The sequence below is a fragment of the Phalacrocorax carbo genome, chromosome Z, assembly GCF_963921805.1.
Source record: "Phalacrocorax carbo chromosome Z, bPhaCar2.1, whole genome shotgun sequence".
In the NCBI taxonomy this organism is placed as follows: domain Eukaryota; kingdom Metazoa; phylum Chordata; class Aves; order Suliformes; family Phalacrocoracidae; genus Phalacrocorax; species Phalacrocorax carbo.
Window position 1 is genome coordinate 45,095,369 of NC_087548.1, and position 21,655 is coordinate 45,117,023.

Genomic DNA, 21,655 nt, shown 5'->3' on the forward strand with positions numbered 1-21,655 from the left:
CGAAGTTTAAAAGTTATTCTTAGGAGTCTTTATATTGGTATCTGCAATTTGTTTGATTCAGGTGTTATAGTTTCTTTGTTTTTCTGGAAAAGTACATATTTTGGCAATAACATTTTGCTAGTTAACCCTTCCATTTATTACCAAAGCACTGACCTTCTCTGTATTAGCCCGCTAAAGAAATGCATGAGGCTTTTGGCTTGAGGGTTATCCAGTGCAACCACTTTTGGTTTTAATAATTAAAATCATCAGCTGCCAAGTGAAAAAACTTACAATAATGAGCTCCCTAGTCCTGCCTCTTAGCTTAAACCTGATTGACTGGGCAATTAAATCCAGATCCACAGCTGAGAACACGTTTTGGGGAAGGTGAGTTAATGCAGCATAAGGCTGGATTAGCACCTCTTTTCATAATGGAGAATTCTGAGCTGGCATCAGTGGCCTGGCTGCAGGCATGCTGTGGGAAAATTAATCAGTATTCCAAGTGTTCAGTGGGGGTGGGATCATGGCCACAGAAGCTGTGGTTAAAGTTTGTCCTGTTACTCTTTTAGGAGTCGTGTATACTAGAGTGATTTTTAGTGTGCTCTTTATTTGAAAGGGTGAGATGGGGTCTTATTAAATAGAGAATCTTTGTTTCTACAGGTCTTCAGCAGTGAGCCCTGTAATGAGAGTACATTAGCCTAACAACCATTTATCCTTGATCTTCACATCCGGCATTGTCCCACATGTACATAATACCAACTGAAGGCACTGTTTGTTTTTTCCACAGACTGTGCAGTAGAGCATCATACTCATTTATTTAGCATCATAAAATCATTTAGGCTGGAAAAGACCTTTAAGGTCATTGACTCCAACCATTAACCTAGCACTGCCAAGTCCACCACTAAACCATGTCCCTAAGTGCCACATCTACACATCTTTTAAATACCTCCAGGGTGGTGACTCAACCACCTCTCTGGGCAGCCTGTTCCAATGCTCAACAACCCTTTCAGTGAAGAAATTTTTCCTAATACCCAATGGAAACCTCCCCTAGTGCAACTTGAGGCCATTTCCTCTTCTCCTACAGCTTGTTACCTGGGAGACCAACACCCACATCACTACAACCTCCTTTCAGGTAGTTGTAGAGAGCAATAAGGTCTCCCCCTTTCTCCAGAATAAACCATCCCAGTTCCCTCAGCCGCTCCTCATAGGACTTGTTCTCTAGACCCTTCACCAGCTTCGTTGCTCTTCTTTGGACGTGCTACAGCACCTCAGTGTCTTTCTCATAGTGAGGAGTCCAAAACTGAACACAGTATTCGAGGTGTGGCCTCACCAGTGCTGAGTACAGGGGGATGGTCATTTCTCTAGTGCTGCTGGCCACAATATTCCTGATACAAGCCAGGGTGCTATTTGAGTTGAGGTGCAGGGTTTTGAGGAGCCAGGCATCTTTTCAGTTTCCAGTTGTCAGAAAGTTGGCTTTGATTTCAAATACTTTTTCATTAAGTAATACTGTGAGTTTGTTTCTGAATGTAGGGTTGAAACAGGGAGAACAGTATTAAAAGCATGAAAATATGTGAAGAAATCATAAGAGGAGTTAGAAGCAGAGAATATATGGTAGGGATATTTATAACAGTAGCTCTGAATATGAAAGACCAGAAGTGGACATCACAAGAACCTGTTGTCAGTGGAGAGAATCAGGGGGAAAAGCGAAAATTGGAGAAGCAATACTTGCAGCACTTTCCCTCTGTCACTGAAAGCAGAAATTCCTTCAGACAGACGTCATGCATTCATCCCTTTTATTCTTTGGGTGGAAAGGGGGAGGCTGCAGATATGTAATCTTCAGTAATACTTGGATTGAAATGGAATCCAGAGCTTTAAAAGTTAAGGACTTAGTGTCACTTAACTGGTTCATATTCAATTAAGAAAAATGCAATTAAATTTACTGGGCATTAGAAAGACATTCTCAAATATAGCCAAAAACCTCTAAAGGATTCTGCCACAGTTGTGGGGGATTTAGCTGTAAAATTATTTCCCATTTTTTAAGTAGTCAGTCTAGCCTTTGTTTTCAATTGACCTTTAAGCAGTTGTGCTTAAGGTGTAATCAAAAGTACTTACAGTTTTTGCAAGACCTTTGCTGTGTATCAGTGTGTATAATTGCACAATATGTTTTATTATTAGTCATAAAATTTGGAGTGAAGTTCTTTGACTAAGGTAATGACACTTCTTTCCCCATGATAGTATGGAAGAACAGCTTTACATCTGGCAGCAAACAATGGCATTCTTGATGTTGTCCGGTTCCTGTGTCTTACTGGTGCCAACGTAGAAGCTTTAACCTCAGTAAGTATTGAGAGATACTGTTATGCTTCTTGCTTCTTTTATGTAGGATGTAGGATTAATAGGAAATTAATTCATCTCTTGGGGTGGTGGAAGGAGAGGAAGGACAATGATCTAATATAATTACATTTTGAAATTTTAAAAAAAAAAAAGTTAGGCTGTTGTGTGTCCGCAGCTTGAAAAGCGCTCTCTATTGTCCACTTATTTCCATCTTACAACTGAATTTGAAACTGACTAAGGTACAGTACAGCTACCACTTTGCCTACACCAAAGAATTACTTGTTGCATTGTGTTTTCTGTAGGCACAGTGGGCCACAGAATTAAGGTATTAAGGTATACATCTTTTCACATCACGTACAGTTAACGTACAAATGTATACATCTTAAATGATTTTCTTGCTTTCAGGGGATTAAAAGGTTTTATTTTCATGGTGGGAGATGTGTGGGTGCATGGATGAGTGAACTAGCATGCAACTATCCTTGTAAAACAAATAATTTCTGTCAGATCAGCCAGCACTGCTTCTAATTAGCACCACTGAGGTTATTTTTCATTCTCACTAAGGCAAGAAACATCCTCCTAGCTGACATATCCACAACAGGAATGAAGTGGCCTTCATCATGCACACCTCATGCACACATGATACATTATAGGCATCATACACACCATTACCTGTGTTGAACAAACAAACCATGTTTTATTTTCAGATGCATTGGATTAGTTTACATTGCTGCTCATCATAACCAGTGCGTTCTGCCCAGAAATAACTATTGCTCTGTATATTGAAATCATGTTGTGATTAGATTTCAGTTGAGTCCAGTTTTTTGAAAGTTCTCCTTACAAAGTATCCCTGAGACAGGTGAAATGGAGGCAGAAAGGAGAACATTTCTGTTTCATTTGCTTTACCTATTTGGTAGAAAATACAAACGTTTTATGTTGTTTTCCTGTACATTTAGCACTGTGGGGCTTTCTTCCTCTAAGTGTGTATCTCATGGTAGGAAGAAGCCTTCAAAAAGCAGTCATTAAAACCAATGAACTTGGAATTGTGGCTTAAACAAGTTTAGCATCTAAAAATGACTTTTTGATAGTGCCTAGATTGTTGGTTGCCATGACCCTTATTAATCAATAATAATTAAATATGCATGCAGTGGACTTTGTGGTGTGTTTTACAGATTTTCCTTTGTCACCTGTTTTTTGTCCCTTTTTTTTTATGTCCCATTGTGTACCTATGTTTTCATTACTACATACTGTAGAGATAAGATATAAGAAAAATGTTATCACTTCATTTATGTCATGATGGCTGTGTTGGTATAATTGCCTCTGTGGACCCTGTCCTTCCACGGTAAAAGTACTTTTTATCTCCTTAGTTTAGATCAGTTTGAATGAGATAACAAAGTAAATCATGCTGATAATAAATCTGGCAGGAGAAGCAGAGTGAATATACATAACTCCTCATCATTCGCAGTGTTGTGGCAGAGAGAAGGGAAAAGAAGGAGAAGGAGGGAGGAAGCACATGTGGTGATTTTAATAGCACTTCAGTTTTGCATTAGTTTGCTAGGTGGATGTTCAACTGCTCTGAAAACTCTTATTAACAGCTCTTTCTGAGGCAGTGCAGTGGAATTAATTACCTTTTTCTTCTCTCAGAATGCCGTTTCTGAGGAGTTAACATTTTCAACACTGTTAAGTGACTGGGCTGCAGTATGATTTCTCTGCCTCCTCCCCATGCTAAAATGCATTTTAGAACTAGTTTGATTTTGAATTTGATTGCATGAATGTTAAGTGACCTTAGTGAACCGTATACAATAATTTCCAATGTTTGAATATGCCCCCAAAAATTCTATTGTGCTCACATGCTAGCTGGCACCATGTTCTTGGCTTCTCCTCAAAGAAGTTTCTAAAATAGTACCAAGTTTAAAATTGTCATATTTCTTAAAAACTTCAGATGATAATGATTGCAAATGGCCGGTTAAACTCAGGACCAGCTCTTGGCAGGCACAGCTGTCTGATTTGCAGCAAAGGAGCCAGTCCGCAATTACGATGAAATATTACCACCAGGTGTGAAATATGCTGGCATGGGTTCTGTAACCAGGCCCTTTTCAGATGCCAGCTTTGCTTGCGCATTGCTGTTCCAGTGTATAGATCCCTGTACTTTTCAAGAAGACTTGAACAGGAAAACAACTTAGCGAAATCCATTTGCTATTTTGCTTGTGTATGTATGTTCTAATTATTGTTGTGCTCTACAGTTCATCCTGCAGTGGACATCCAGAGAAATAAACAGCCTCATCTTGTTCACAGTTTTGGACGAAAAAGGGAACTTTGTTCTTTTCATATATTTTTCATGGAAGTAAATGCTTTTTCCACCTGTTATCTCAATCAATAAATGGAGCCTAATTTTCAACAGATATGTGAACAGAACTTCTAGCACCTCTCAATGTAAACTTCTCAAAATTCAGTTTTTTGGGGTAAATTTGACTTCTAATTCTTTCTGCTGTACTTGGTGCTTGTTGCCAATGCTCTGGGGTATCCTTCATCTGCTCCATGGACCTTTCTGCCTGTAGTGTTCACTATATGGTCTAATGACCATGGATTTCAAAAATCATGCTTGTCAGGCTATGCCCTTACTAAGGCATTGCTCCATAAGGGAAGGTGAGCTAGGAGCAAAGAGTAAACAACAAGGCAAGCAGGGGCAATGACCTCACCAACAAGAGCCCAGTCCCACAGTACCCAAGCAAGGCAAACAGAGCAGGTCCAGTGATCACACCCAGCTTCAGCCAAGAGTCTGTGTTGCTGGACAAGTCTGTAACAATGACGCAGGTCTGAGGTTGAGTCAAGGTCAGGAACTGGGCTTGGTGATCATGGTCAGCCAAGGATCTAGTGATCGCCAGGCAAGTCCATAGGGAAGAGACAGGTTCAAGGTCAAACCTGGAAGTCAGGGGCTGGCTTAGTGAGGTACATGGCCACACACAGGCATACAGCTGTAATGTTGCTCAGGTGAGGACCAAAGGCAAAAGCCTAGGAGCAATGCCTGGGCAAAAGGTAGCACGAAAGCCTGTTGGAGCTTCTTTTCAGGTCTTCTTCCTTCATAGCAGTCTGAACCAAGATTAGGCAGCTGTATCAGACAGCTGGTCTTCAGTTCAGGAACCTGCTAGGAAGCGGAGAAGGAGGTCTGTGTCATGACAGTGCCATTCCACTGTTACAGGTGGTCTTGCTCTGTGCACACATCTGCTTAGACTTTTAGCAATTTGAACCTTTCCTGTTGCCATCTTTCCAGTTTTGGAGTAGTCACCTCCATGCCAGTATAGCCATGCTCACCAATCAGGCTCTGACTAAGCCACTGCCATCCATGCTCTTTGCCAAATAGCCACCAGATGGTTAATTCCTTTATGTTTGTGCCAAATAGCTGTGACTGAGCTAAACAAATGATGTATCAGAGTACAGCTGTTCCACAAAGCCAGGCTTGAAGCCAGAACAAACCCCCATGGAGCAATGAATCAGACCAAGCCAGGGTGCCAAGCTACCCAAGCCATGCCAGGACAGTTGTGGCATATCCATTGAGAGGTGTGGGACTTGCTCAGGTTCAAAGGGACAGTACCCCTGCAGAGATCTATTGCTGCATATGGGCTTGGTGCTGGAGTTTGCCAGGCCATCTCCAACCTTATGTTGCAACAGGAACACACTGCGCTCTGGTATAGTGCATGGTCAGGCTCTAGCAGTACTACTTTGTACTTTAGAGGCAGGCCAAAGATTTCAGGATCCAGTTAAAATTCACACTTGGTTGGTGAAGACTGCATTCCATTATCACAGATATTCTCAGGAAGGGGATCAAGGTTTCCCCTTTATTTGAAGGTTTAGGGTTCCCCTGGATGTGCCCGAGACTGGAAACTCAGGAAGCATTAGTACTGAAGCAGTTCTGATGCCCAGCCACTAGACTGCTCTTCCTCTCAGACAGCAGGCACTTGGGATTAACTGGGATGGGGAGGGGAGGGTCAGCACAGAGATTCTTTCCTTTTGGTGCATCTTCTCTAAGGAAAATTACTTTTAAAAAAATGCATTCAGGTATTTTTTTACAAAAGTTGCAATTACATCAACTAGGGACAGAATTTTAAAGGTAAGGTATTCGTTCAAATTTAGTCAGTTCACGCCATAAACTACAACTTTGGCTGTTTCTTGCTGATGTTTTTTTCCTGTTCTTTCTCAATTACCTGAAGTTCTGGAGTACCTAATAATTTTTGTGGAAACCTAAAAATGGCTTCGGTAGGTGGGCATTCAATTGTCAGAGATATTTATTTCATATGTAGGGATAATAATTATAGTAACTTCAGGAACTACTTAAGACAATGCAGGTTTCATATGAAAAACTAGTAAAATCAAAGATAGAAACCCCAGAAAGAGATCTTTGTTTTCCAGTACTACTACTTAATAATCGAAAGCTCTTTTCTGAGAGAGTGAAAGAAGGAAAGTGCTCATAAATTAGTTACCTTTTACCAAAATTTAAAACAACACACTAGGATTAATGTAGTTGTAAGAGCAAAAGTAATGAGCAATTTTTCTTTCAGCCTATTTAATATTAAACTGCTGACCTGTGAAACATGGGTTATTAAATGGCAAGACCAGAATGCTGAAGGCAGCTTTGTTTCTCCTTTTAAATTTGCTGATGCATTTTAAACCATGTCCCTTAAAATATTCTTGTTTTCTGGAAACCTCCAGTGACTGATGTGCCACAGTCATTCTTTATCCATTAGTAAACAAAATTCACCTGCTATTCATGTGAGTGAATATATTGATGTGTCCCCTCTTTATGAACTGTTTAAACTTTTAGGTCTTTTCAATATGTAATATATAGAAATTGCAGTCATCCTCTAATTGGTGAGAAGAGGAATTCAGATGGGGAGTATTGGCATTGCTCTTGGACTGTGAATTCAAAGTACCTTGTTACAGTGGCATCCAGATGCCAATTTATAAAAGAAACGCCATTGTTGTGCCTTGTACTGTAGGGTTTTTTTAATTCTGTTGGGGGGTAATTGTTGCTGGTTTGTTTTGGTTTTCCTCTCCCTATTTCATTTGCATCTGACAGCAATTCTGTTACTGCCTTGGGCAGCTGAGCTATGCTGCACGTGATTTTTTTTATTGTGGGCAAAAGGAAGGAACTGCTGGTAATAATTTGTCTTTTAACAGGATGGAAAAACAGCAGAAGATCTCGCCAGAGCAGAGCAGCATGAACATGTAGCCAGTCTGCTTGCAAGACTTAAAAAGGTTGGGAATGCATTAATTTTAACTGAGGTTTTCATGTTTTCAAGATACCAGAAAAAGCTTGACCATGGGAAATCATATGATAAGGTGTTCATCAAAGCCATTCTAAAATGGTGTTGCAGAAAATCTGTACTGGAATGGTGCCTCTTTCCCTGTCCCCCCTCCCTGCTTCATTTTTAATTTGAAATTACGCCCTCAGTTAAAGCAGGTATGTCCATATTAAGAAAAATGGCTAAGTTAGTCTGCACCACTACCTATTTTATCCTGTCTCTGACAATGCCTAGAAAATCATTCAAGATGTTTAGAAGAAACTGGAAAATAAACTATGAAGGATTAGCACATCCCACAAGAGGACTTATTGCCCAACCATCATATGTGAGGGTTATGAAGTATGAGGGGTTTGTGCCCCTTTTGAAAACTCTTATACGATGTGGAATTGTTGCATAAGTTCTCAGTGTCTTTTTTTAGTTCTGCAATTTCAGTATCTCCAAATCCCCGGACAACTAGAATGCAAAGCTGATCTGGGCTTGTTGTAAGGCAGTAACTCTGGCACATCTGGTACACGTTCTGGATAGGCAGCATCACTCATGCTGTGAAGGTTCAAGGACCACTTGCCTGGAGGATCTAGGCAACACCTAGGCCAATTAAAACAGTCCTGTTTTAATTACGCTGATGGGTCTTTGGAAGACTGAAATAGATGATCATTTCAGAGTGGCGATAGAATATGGTGTGTACCAGGCATTGCCAAGGTGGAAGCAGAATCATATCCTTTAGTCCTGCCAGTAAATCTATGCTTGCTAGCATTGTAAAATAGATCAGCGAAGATGTGCCAAAGTTCAGCCTTTCTTTGCAATGGTAGCTTTTGTAAATCTTTGTTGTAACAGGATCCATTTTGCATAGTTGTATCCCCACACCAAACCCTTGCCTGTTTCTGCATGTAGGTGGATAAATCTCTGCTTTAATCATTATAAAAGTATGGAACTAATATGAGTTGACCTAGAACAAAAGGGAGATCAGATAAATCTCTTCTGAAAGAGATGTTAGTAGCTGTAACTCTCTTCTTGATAGCAGAGTATACTTAATTATTGAAGACCTGCCTGTACATGTGGGGAAAATGTATGATAATTATATACTTCACCACAGTATACTTTGCAACAGAGAATTTGATCAACAGAATTAATAAACTACATCAAGCCACTGGAAGTATTCTAGTACTACTCAAAATGGTCAACATCATCTAATAGAGAGCATACATGGCACTTGTTCTATTTTCAGTCCCTGTGGAGGGTTCTGTCCCTAACAGCACACACATGAAAACCTACTCTCATAGTGGCTCTTGCAGAGGGTTCAGTATTAGCCATGAGAGGGTGCAGTATTTGCATTGTGACTAATTTATTTAATAAATGCCTATTAGTGAGTAAGGAACTAAATTATATGGACTACTATTTCTGTCACATTCCTCATCTGAATTGCTGCGTGCTTATAATTTTTGGGGGGCTGTAGGTGCTCATTGATGACTCACCCTGCATGTTAAACTTAGTACAAATACAGAACAACAGAGCTGCTCTTTCAGCTCCAAATGGGAGAATGAAGGAAGGGCGGATGAAGCTGGCTTCTTTGCCGTTGCACCTTTCTGCCACCTGTTTCCTTAAAACAGGTCTTTCTGTGGCAAGAGACACTTGATAGTTTGCTGACCTGCACTGCATCCCCTTGTTAAGTTGATTTTTCAAGCTCAGTTTCTGTGAGAAATAGAGCATCCATGTCTGATTGCTTCATGCTGGGCAGAGAGAAAAGACAGTTTTGACTTGTTCATTCCTGGCTCTGCCTTTGGCAGGAACAGAAGGAGTATCCTTCAGATACTGCAAGACAAGACCCAGATGGGTGTTGGGGGAGCCTGTCATGGTTTAACCCCAGATAACAACTGAGCACCACACAACCCTCGCTCACTCCCCCCCAGTGGGACTGGGGAGAGAATCAGAAGGGTAAAAGTGAGAAAACTTGTGGGTTGAGGTAAAGACAGTTTAATAGGTAAAGCAAAAGCCACACATGCAAGCAAAGTAAATCATGGAATTCACTCACTCCTTCCGATGGGCAGGCAGGTGTTCATCCATCTCCAGGAAAGCAGGGCTCCATCACATGTAACTGTTACTTGGGAAGACAAATGCCGTCACACCAAACATTTTCTTCTTCCTTCTTCTTTGCTCAGCTCTATAAGCTGGGCATGACGTCATATGGTATGGGATATCCCTGGTGTCACTTGGGGTCAGCTGTCCCGGCTGTGTCCCCTCCCAGCTTCTTGTACACATGGGAAGCTGAAAAGTCTAGGGTTGTCAATGCTTAGCAACAACTAAAACATCAGTGTGTTATCAACATTATTCTCATACTAAATTGAAAATACGGTACTATACCCGCTACTAAGAAGAAAATTAACTCTATCCCAGCTGAAACCAGGACAGAGCTCAAAGTGGAAAGCTCTTCTGTAGGAGATGTGATTGGATTTGAGGAAGGCCTGTGTAGGAGGGTGAGACTGCAGCTGTGGAAGAGACAGTGAATGCACACACAAGCAAACTGTGAGAGAATTAAGTAGGGAGGCAGATCTGTTGAGGCCTGGGAGGAAAGAAACTAGTCTGGAGAATGTACCTTGCAGTAGAGGGGTAGAAAAATGAAAGGTGAATAGTATGCGGGAGGTCTTTTAAGGTAAAGAAGAATAAGTGTGTGGGGAAAGGAGAGATAAGAGTAGTCTGGGAAAGCAAGTTACCTTGCAGGGAACTAAAGTGGAAATAGAGAACTGGGCGGGGGGGGGATGGAGTGGGAAGAGGACAATTCTCCCAAACATGAGAAATACAGAAAAAGTTGATATAAAGAAGAGGGGAAATGCACACTGAGTTTTCAGATTGGTCATGTGGTAGCTGTCACTGCAAAATTCTTCAATGCTGCATGTATATTATATAAGATTATGGATATTGGTTATGCTACCAAGACTGACAGGTAAGCAGAATGGGTAGTGGGAGGGGCTAGTTTTTCCTCCTCTTCCCTCTCCATCAGAGGTCAAAATTATCCCATTCACTGATGTTGAGCCTGAAGTCATGTGATTTTCGTGAAGACTCAAGGTGGCTGTTGAGAGCAGACAGCTGCGCCTTGCCTGCCTGTCCCTGCCCTTCTGCCAGAAACTGATCAATCGCATAGTAAAGCAGATGGAGGAACTGATCCAGAAGAACACCAGCCTGGCAAGAAAGCATTATCTAAACCCTGTGTTTTGAGTTCACTGGGAGGCAGAAGTTCCCTGCCACACCTTCTAATTTCTTCTGTTCCATTTTAGGATACACACCGGGGGCTTTTTATCCAGCAGCTGCGGCACACACAGAATCCGCAGCCCCGGATAAAACTGAAGCTGTTTGGACACTCTGGCGCTGGGAAAACAACCCTCGTGGAGTCTCTCAAGTGTGGCCTGATAAGAAGCTTTTTCCGAAGACGTAGGCCTAGGCTCTCCTCCACGAACTCAACCAGATTCCCCCCATCTCCTTTGTCTTCCAAACCTTCAGGTATGGCTTTGAAGATGTAACATTTGAATGAGCAACCATTTTCCTCTTGGTCTGTGTAGCTCCTAAGGAAGAACTTTTGGCTGCACTGCAAAAGACAGGACAGGCTAAGCATGGAAGAAACCAAAGCAAAGCAGAGAGGGTATTGACTCCTCTGTGCACAGGCTTGTACCTAAAGTAAGAATGAAGAGGACCACCGGGTGTGGAGGGTGTAGGAGTAGGTAAGGTTTTGTTTACTCACATGCTGCATAAGTGAACCTGGAGAGTGGAGGACGGGACTTGCGAACAATGCATTTATTTTTCACAAAAAGTCCTGGGCTATGAATGCCAGTGTCATGACCATATTCCACCATTGTGGTTTTGGGGATTATGTTTTGTCAGCCTTTTTGTTTGAGTAGTTTCAATAAACTCTGTGCAAAATTGAAACAGTTGCTGCATCTTTATGTGATTTTTAAGTAATAATAGAGGTCTTAGAACTGCCTCTGATGCTTTTGCATAAGGTACAGGAGTGAATTAGCCCAGTTAGAGGTGTCTGAAATTGTCTCCAAACAAGGTGAAAATGGAGGTTTTCTAAACTGAAGTAAATATGTGCAAATAATAGGGAAACTTTGCCCACGTAGCACCAGTTGGCCTGTGTGGAGTGGGAAGAGTTGCAGGATGTGGAGGAGCTAGCTAGGTTTACACTTCAACATGTACCTGGCTTCAGTAGGATCCACAGTTGTGGCAGAAGTAAAGAGTAGACAGCTATTTGTCCAGGTCTGTTTTCTAACACTGAGAGGCTGCGCAATGTATGCAGGCTAAGCACGCACTTTGGGAGCTCGAGTTTAAATTGCCGTTTAGAAGAATTCTTACTATAAGTTTTAGATTAAGTCAGGGTTGCCTTCTGTTAAAACCTTTGGATAATATTTTCAGGTTTAGGTTTCATTCATCGTTTTTAATGTTAGAACAGGGCTAGTAGTAGATTTCATCTCTACTTTCTAGTCACCTGAGGAAGCTGTAAGGTACTCACAGAGTGGCTTTAACAAGATAAGATACCTGGCACAGAGATTGTTATTGCATTTGCTATTTACTTAACACCAGGGTCTCAGATCTGTGACAACAGAATAAAGAAACTGATTAAATGAATCAGTCAGAGGTTCTTGATTAATTTATCTTAATTTACTGTTTCATATGAAGAGAGATAAGTCACTCAAGAAATATCAGTTCCTGGAGGCAGTGCAAGAAGGTTTTGACTGAAGACAGGTTTTTTATGTTGGTTGGTACCAGAACAAGAGGCTAGGCATTATGTGCTCACACCATCATAAAATCAGACAAGACTGCCAGTCACATTGGCAAACCATTATAGAAATAATGGTGAATGTGAAGCATGCATTTGAAATAGTTTACCTAAATACAAAGCCAGAAAGTTGTGTGGTGCTATGCACACTTGAAACTTGTGTAGTAGTCCTGTGCAAACAAAGCTATTAAGGTGCTGTTTTAATGTTTGGATTTTTTTTTTTTATTGTTTCAGTATCTGTTCTTTTTGGATGAAAATAATTATATAACACATAAACAGTGTTATGGGTTGACTGACATAACCAAGATAAAAATTTAAACCAGCAGAGTTTGGTCTATACTTGATCATGTGCTTACATTTCTTTAAATTCTGTAAAAATAAGTGTGTGAATTCACCATGTATTTATTTACGAGAGCCTAAAGATTTAAATATTAGCCCAGAAGATCAAACATGAAAGTCTAGTTTTACAGCTTACAGATACCTTCTTTCTATATTAAAACCCAACTTTTAGAATTCAGCATCTAGTGGAAGAAATAAATATTTACTTTCTCCACTAGATGGTGCAAGTCAATTAAAAAGCCCTTTCATTTCTCTTTACTCTTCAAGAATCTGAATTAAGCATGAACTAAACAAATCGCTTATTAGTAAAATAATTTTGGTTAAGGGCCTGCTTTTCTCCCCCACCTGCCCAGAAACAGTTGTTACACAGTGATATTTTTATCCTACTTACAGCAATCAAGTATATGAATATGTAGCATTTCCATGCCAATAGAAATAGACCAGCTATGAAATTGCAGCCTTTAGCTAAAAAAGCAGTATATCTTTGCAACATAGAAGAACTTTAACTATTGAAACCTTTCATTCTCAAATAATTCAGTTTTTTTCTGTTTCACACCCAGTGGTATATCTGCTAAAGGTTAATAAGTGCTATATGGGATCACTCTAATATTTTCCTTTTCATCATTCAGAATAAGGTTGTAATTGTGTGTGCTCACAGCTTGGTAGTCATCTCCTTTTTTTGAAGAGCAGTTTGGTTTTTTTAATAAGCTTTTATGCCTTGCATACTTATTTTGAGGTGATCTGGTTGTGACTTGCACATGGTTTATAATCTCATTTTCCTTCCCTGGCCCAGTTTCAGTAAGCATTACGAATCTTTATCCTGGTTGTGAGAATGTCAGCGTGAGAAGCCGTAGTATGATGTTTGAGCCGGGCCTGACCAAAGGAGTATTAGAAGCTTTTGTTTCACCTGCTCACCACTCTCACTTCTCTGCTGATGACCAGTCCACCAAGGCCATTGACATTCAGAATGCCTGCTTGCATGGTAAGCAGAGCCCTGGGCTGGCGTGCCTTGATGCTGCGGGATGGTTAATGCGTGTTGGTTGTCTTTAAAAATAAAAAGGAAAAAAAATCTGACTTAGTATGGTAGTGACTGTGGTTGAGAATCCAACACTGGTGGGGTTTGGTTTGTTTAAGCAGAAAGTAAATCTGCATTAAGTTCTCTACCTGTAATACACTCAGTAATCACATGTCTCAGACCCTTGGAGTGTCACACAGAAATGTTCTTGAGATTATTAAGTGGGGGCAGGAGGAAGGAGGGATTTGGTATAATAGGAGTGGGTTGGCAGGCCGGCTACTAGAATGAAGGCTCCTTCACCTATACTGTATGTTATTTGGGGATTTTGTCAGATTTAATCTGGTCCCATAGACCCAAGCGTACTCACTGTTTAAGAGGTTCCCAGCTGTTTGAAGGACCTACCATTCTCGCCCCATGACAGGACTGGAGCATGTTTGGTGAGTCCTGGGGCTCACCAAACATGGTGAGTGGAGCTTCTGATTTCATATTTTTTGAAAGGAAGCTAATTGCTCTGCAGTTGAAACCAGTTAGCAGTAACAGGTGTCAGTCAGAGGAGTTGTCATAAGTACATATATGGCCTTTGACTGTGAAGACAATCCAAATGGTGCATATACACGACCAGCCATACTAATCATTACATAGGTTGTAAGATCTCTCTCAGTAGGATCTCTTCTTAATAACGAAAATGTTTTGTATGCCTTAGCAGCTGCAATTTTGAGGCTAAATTAGAATTAATCAAGATTTTCTTTTGGAGAGAGAAACCTATTTGTAAACACAGTATATGCACACTGACACAGGCAGTGACAAAATATTTGTCCTAGATACTGAAGTTTGGCATGTAGCTAAAGCTTGTTTTTTGTCCAGGCTGATTTCCTCTTCTGGTGTAATTTGAAACCAAGTCACATTCTCCAGTGAAAGAGAGTTCTGCAACAGACTGTCAGAAGGGGTTTCCTTTCTTTCTCTGTTCTCTCTTGATGTAGAAGGAAAGCACGCACACGGGTGAACTCTGAATAGCTGTACTCATAACAGCAGGTTTGAGGCTTCTGGCTTCTAGAAGTTTGAGGTGCATCTTAATCAGTATTTCTTTAAATAGAGGTAGTACAAGTATGGCAGACTTCACCCTAATCAGGTGGTGGGTCTGGGAAGTGCTATACAGTGCAACACACTAATACTTTTCTCACCTAAAGCCAAAGGAGATGGAAAAAAAAAAAAAAAAAAAAGCATGGTGCTGTTGCGATCCTTAACATGGTGATTCTTCAGTCCTGACTTAACAATGTGATGTGAATAATACAATTCTATGAAGCCAAGTGACTTTTTTGAGAATGTACTTCAGCTGTTTTTAATACCAGCAGTGGCATGTTAAGAAGAAAATTTAATAAAAATGTTGAGCTTTTTGGGGTGAGCAGGAAAAGAATGGGAGCTGTTATTCTTGTTTTTCAAGGGAATTACTGTTGTGCAAGGCAAAGGCCAATTTAAGTGGAAAGCTGCATGCATTTAACACACAGGTGCTTTCATGTGGCATCCAGCTGAATGTCCTAGAGAAGTGAATGTGAGAGAGGAACAGATTGTGAGGACCCAACTTCTCAGCCTCTGAGACTGACTGAAACCGATTGCCTTTGTTCATGATAGCATTTGCAGTTATCCTTTCTCACACGTGTATGGTTTCTCTTTGTGAAAGTTAAAATAAGATTAACTCTTTAGTTTGTCTTTCCATGGATGAAAGATGCTTTGTGGTTACTGACGAAGTGTGATCTCTTCATCTGTTTGTCTGTTTTTCAGGAGTTGGTGATTTCAGCATCTGGGAATTCTCTGGGAATCCTGTCTATTTCTGCTGTTACGATTTTTTTGCTGCAAATGATCCCACTGCAATTCACGTAGTGCTTTTTAGTCTCGAGGAGCCTTATGAAATACAGCTAAACCAAGTGACCTTTTGGCTCAGCTTCCTGAAATCGCTAGTCCCAGTTGAGGAGCCAATAGGTATGCTCTTCTGCCTGTTAATGAAATATTAGGGGACTATAAGATACAGCTTCTTGCTTTTCTCTGCAACTTTGTACATCCCTTTTGTTGGGTCCAGTTATCTGTCTTCATCCCCATGTATTCAAACAAACTTTACACAAGGTTTCTTAAAGAAAGGGAATTTTATCTGGAGAACAAATGTGAAGTCTGCACCACTTAGTCCAACTAAAATGGGTTATGAGGTACAGTTCACTGTCTTGTGGCACTGGGATTTATATTCTGTAAATGACAGATGAAGTTTTATGTCAGATAAGCTGCATGGAAAAGTGTTTCAGAGGGTTGGAACCATTTAAAACCAGTTTCAGATGGTTTGCTTAAATCCTGCTTGAATCTAACCCCAATTGACAGTGTTTCCAGCATAAACTGGTCTTGTCAGCAAGAACAGGACAGAACAACATTGTGGAGTGGCATTACCTCTCAGCATGTGTCACTTTAACATGCTTAACTAGAGCTGTACTTGGACTTCAAGTATGTTAACCTTTGGTGCATCAGGGTGTACAGAACTGAGTATTTCTAGTAAACTTCACATATTCTCAGACTGCACAGGTTTTAAGTAAGTATACTTGTTTTATATTCAAGCTTTCTAACAAACTGAAAGTTATTTACTAAGCAAACAAAGTAACTTAAATAACGTTTTGGGGTTTTTTTAAAAAGGTCTGTAGGTCTAGGTATGTGTACACCATATAACTTGTTTTTGCTTGTACCTGAGCATTGGTCTGCAGACCATGACAGTTTTATGGATGAGCCAAGCTCTGATACATGTCTTGGTTCTATGTACCAAAATGTTATTCCAGTCCGTGGGTCTAACTCAGCGCTCACGGACATTTATAACGCTGCTAGGGACTCGACAGACAAGCATATCAAATACTTACATAGTGCAAAGAGCATTTCCCTTCTCTTTGTTTTCTGCTCGATTCTATATGCATTATCTCAGCCAGATACTGATAATGATGAGCAAAGGCAGACCTTCTTTGACTTTCTGAAGGCAGAAAGCTTTTCATGGCTCCTCAGTCTAGCGAGGAAACTCAGTTCTTGGTTTGACCAAGTTAGAATTTGAGTTAATCATTTCTTCTTGCTGATCTAATTATCACCATTATTTAGATACTTTGCTTAAATCAGTGTTTATACTCGTCAGCTCAATTTGGGTACCCATGCGTTTTTGTACTATTACAACTCTCTCCAGTAATATGTAGTAACTGATGTTAGCAAAAACCTTAAACTTTTGGAATTACTTCCCAGTTATTTTGTCTAAGTCCTTCAGCTTCTGAAAAAAAAAATACAATTACAAAATACTGACCTTGAAGTGCTATGCAGAGGTTTGGGGAAATGTGGCTTTTTATGAATGAATCAAGATTCTGTAGCTCCTAGTTGATGAAAACCGAGCAGTGACATAAGCATATTTCTCCCATGTGAAGTTTTGTCAGACTAAAACAGAAGGATTGGGTACTATCTCTTTAAAAAGAAGTAGTGTAATGATGTCTCCTCTTTTCTGTAAGATCAGTTTGAGAAAAGATTGAAAACTGTGTGTTCCATACTGTCACCTCATTCATGCCATTTGTATCTTTCTTTCTTTCTTTCTTTCTTTCTTTCTTTCTCATTCTTTTTCATGGTTTCTGCCAGGCTTTCGTACTTAGCTCTCACCTGAGTGAGAGGTCATTGTTTGTGTAAGTACTGCAAAATAGCATTCATACCAACGTATGAATGTTGTAGACATTTTGTGTTCCACTTACAATCCTCTACTTTGCACCTGTAGTATTAAGGACCATCCAAAGATTATGAGAAATCCTTTCAAGAAGCTGTTATTTTTAATTATTTTTCCTCACTCTAATACAGTTTGTAGTTAATAGATGTATCATTAGTGTTATTGATTAATGTTTTTGTTAAAACAATAAAGCCATGCAATATCAAAGTATCTGATGTTATTCAAAGAATCTAGCTATTCCAATTGGACATTAAATGGATAATCCTATAGGCAGATAACAGCCAAAGCACCAGTGGTGTATGGCAGAGTTGGTAAATCTACTGCAAAAACGATTGGTATGAAGAGTGTAACATGTATTGCTACTTTCTCGGCTCAGTAGGACAGCCATCCCCGCAGGCATGTCTCATAGTGAGGGAGTGCCCTTGTTTCTCTTCTAGCATTTGGTGGAAAGCTGAAAAGTCCCCTGTGTGTTGTTTTGGTCGCCACACATGCTGACATAGTGAATCTTCCTCGGCCTGTTGGGGGAGAGTTTTGGTATGACAAAGACATATCTTTGTTGAAAGAAATCAGGAACAGGTAAGTGGAGGGTGTATTCATATATAGTGTTTAAACATGTCAATTGCAAAGAAAAAATACTAAAATGCATAGGAATCTGTAAAACGTTTTTGTGTGGCTTAAGCTTTACGATATTTTGAGTATGTTCAGGAAGCTTATATTGTGCAAAAAGTTGAAAATTTACCAATACAACAGTGAATGTGCTGCCTTAAATGAGCTAAAATGAGTCAAGTGGTGCAAAGATGAGTTGAGGCTCAGGAAATCTCACCCTGTAGATGCTGCGATACATCCAAAGCCCTGTATCAGCCATCTACCTAACATCTTGCTGCTCAGGTTTTGCACCAATCTCAGAAAAGTGGGTAGTTCTCAGCTAGAAATTGTGGGTGCAAAAGAGGGATCTTTACAGGAGAACCACCCTTTGCTCTGAATTGATTTGGGATCGATAGGAAAAAAACACTTAAACCAGGTCTGGATGTACTCCATACAGTTTGTGAGGAGCTGGACATTGTGGAGTCACACAGGTGACAAGGTCATCCAAGAGATACCTAGAAGTTAGGGAGACTTCTAGCCTTCTTCATAAAGTTTGGAAAGCAGGTTAATTGTAGATGGAAATAGGGAATTTTTCACAAACCTGCTATTGTATAAGGCAACAATAATTTATGCTCACTGTGAGCACGTTAAGTGGGTAACATGCGGTACAAGGAACCATCCATACCTGTAAGCATTGACATTTGTCTGGACTGTACAAGAAACAGATATAGGAATTCCAGAACAATAGTGGCATGGCAATATCTTAATCAATTGAAATTAATCAACATAAAATACCAGTGTGTAACCTTTTATGTTGGAATCCTTTTAAATGCAAATCCACCCAGAGCTAGGAAAACAAGTGTGTGCGGTTGAAAAGTCAAAAGGAAGTGAGAAAGAGAGCTGGTGTCAATAGCAATGACAACTGAACTATTTAAAGTGAGAAGAAGAAGAAAAAAAAAACAACAACAACAAATATGAAGACCTTAAAACCTTAAAAAGAATTAATTCCTGCTATTCCTTCTCTAGTAAAGTGTTCGGGTTTGTAATTACAAGTCCTGTGATGCAGTTGTAATTTTCTTGCACATCTTCAGCCTTCTTCCTTAGGAAGGACAACAGTTTTCTCTCAACATCTCTATCTTCAAGAAAATTAGAGAGCAGCTATACTGTCTGTGCTTATAAAATATCTTTGCATAATCAGTATTTAAACTTTTTCATCATTCCTTGAAGAAAAATAACTCTTATGTAATCCAAGACTGAAGTATAACTGGATTAAGAATTAAAACTGGATTTGGGACTGCATGCTTTTTCTCTTTTAGATTTGGAAATGATCTGAAAATTTCAGACAAGTTATTTGTCTTGGATGCTGGAGCGTCTGGGTCTAAAGATATGAAGCTCCTCCGAAATCATTTGCAAGAAATAAGAAGCCAGATAATTTCTGTAAGTAAAGTCAAATGGTCTGTGTTGGGCCAGCCAAAATGTGAAAATCTTGTGCAATAATTTACTGTAAATTTAGTACTTATATTAAGAAACTTAAATAATCGTGTGCTCTTTCAGTTTTTTAGCAGTATGTATAACAGACCTGGTGATAGACAAACTCCTGACATCAAAGATTCAGTCAGCATTTTCAAAATTGTAGCTGTTCTGTACAGGTCACCGAATTGATCTCTCTTGAAATTATGTGAGATTTTCACTTCAAAGTTACAGTTTTATATTTTGAATTGACAGTGATTGGATTCCAGCATTGACCCTTTTTTCTATTTGTTTTGGTTTTAATCCTTTTTTTTATCAACGTGATATTACAGAGAAGCAGAATATATTTCAGGCAAATAAGTATTTAATTTAAAAAACTCACCAGAGTAGAACAGTTTCCTCAACTGTTAGAAAGATAATTCCCAATATCAATGTGTGAACTGAATATGCGTTAACTTTCTACTGCATTTTTTACTGAAAAATAGGTGATTGGAGTTGTATATGTGTAGGTATATGTATATGAGACTAAAGGTAAAATAGCCGTGGTTTGATGTCATCACCACAAATCCACAGACTTCCATACTGAGGGTGACCAAGTGAGTTTGTTATGTAGCCTGTGCTAAATGGATGTAAATTTCTTCATACAAAAGGCCCTCTTACTTGTGTGACACACCAACAAGACTTTCTGCAGCTACTTCTGATAGGTAGTTTTTAAAAAACTAATTAAAAAGTGAATGTATTACTGAGTTCATTCAGTAGGTCAAGGAAAATGTTTGGGTTTATGCAAAATTCAGCCTATTGTACATTCCCAATGGTCTCTTGATTTAATAGGCTTTTCTTCTCTGATAAAGTTTTATCATAGCTGTGGTCAGTACTTTGAAATCTGGAGGGCTTTGCTGCTAAAGAAGTGCACGCTGTGGCTTGAGACCGTAGGATGAAGGCATCAGTGATGTCCAAGACAATCAATAAATAAAAGTACCATCTGTACTTCTTACCTGGTACTCTGCTGTCTCACCTGTTGAAGTAAATTGGTCCTGTACAGATTATTAATGAGTACAGATTTTAATTAAATGTTGACAATTTCTGAAATAAAGATTAACTTCTAGGTGCATGAAGGCAATTGATACATTCTGAAGTCACTGGTTCAGGTGGTCAACACATCTGACAAGGCTGGACTATATAAGCCAAACTTTGTTCCATGTGCCAGGATTCCCTTTGTAATCGTGGTCATGTGTGGAAAGTTTTTTAATTTCAGTGAAAAGTTGTTTCTGGAATGCACTTCATTAAGAAAAGTTAGATCTTACAGCAAGTGAATGCTAGATGGAAGAGTAAGGGTCCTTCACAAAGGGAACTCTTTAGACATGAATATACATCAGGAATGCATTAGACCTTGTAAATACCATTTTAAAAAAAAACAAAACCAAAACCAAAACAATAGTACTGTTATCCTCAGCAGAGTGAAATTACAAATGGATGTTTTCTGTGCTTTTGTAAGACTTGCCCACCTATGACTCATCTGTGTGAAAAAATAATCTCCACACTGCCTCCATGGAGAAAAATGAATGGACCCAACCAGCTGATGTCCTTGCAGCAGTTCATATACGATGTACAGGAACAGCTCAATCCCCTAGCAAGTGAAGAGGACCTACGGCATATTGCACAGCAGTTGCACAGCATAGGAGAAGTAAGTGTTTTTATCTAAACTGCATATTTTTGTTAGCAAGGTACTGCTCTGGTGGAATATTGCTTAATGGGATTTAAGCAAATTTCTAGGTTTTTTTTTTTTCTCCTCCCTCTGAAGACATCATAAGAAGTACAGACTAGTTAAAAATGCTTTTTGTGATTGTTATTGTCTTGTGACTCCTACTTCATTTAACTTTATTTCTTAGAGACAGGAAGAATTACCGTTTATTGCTATAGTTGTGAGAATATTATGTTCTTAGAACTTATCCCAGAAAGGATAAGTATGCTATCACCTTAAATAAGGTAGTGCATGAAGTGTTCACTGCAAATGAGAAATTTATGTGTGTCCATTAGAAACTGAATTGCAGGATAACACCTTTGTGTAAGTAGCTTGCAGAGCACAGCTAGGCTTTACTGCTGTTGGGCTCTAATGGATTTGTTAGCAGTGGAAACCAAGAACAAATCAGCTTTTTGTT

The 21,655-nt window shown here is 39.6% G+C and overlaps 1 protein-coding gene across 2 annotated transcripts in view; it reads left to right on the forward strand.

The window, feature by feature from the left end:
* The window catches only part of DAPK1 (death associated protein kinase 1), a 90,461-nt gene that overhangs the window by 66,236 nt on the left and 2,570 nt on the right, over positions 1–21,655 (forward strand). For both annotated transcript variants that reach the window (XM_064439586.1, XM_064439587.1), the window contains exons 18-25: positions 2,212–2,310; positions 7,480–7,557; positions 10,874–11,096; positions 13,502–13,690; positions 15,503–15,700; positions 17,879–18,017; positions 19,343–19,463; positions 20,992–21,180. In XM_064439586.1, coding sequence (XP_064295656.1) covers positions 2,212–2,310; positions 7,480–7,557; positions 10,874–11,096; positions 13,502–13,690; positions 15,503–15,700; positions 17,879–18,017; positions 19,343–19,463; positions 20,992–21,180 — 1,236 coding nt within the window. The remainder of the gene's footprint in view (positions 1–2,211; positions 2,311–7,479; positions 7,558–10,873; positions 11,097–13,501; positions 13,691–15,502; positions 15,701–17,878; positions 18,018–19,342; positions 19,464–20,991; positions 21,181–21,655) is intronic.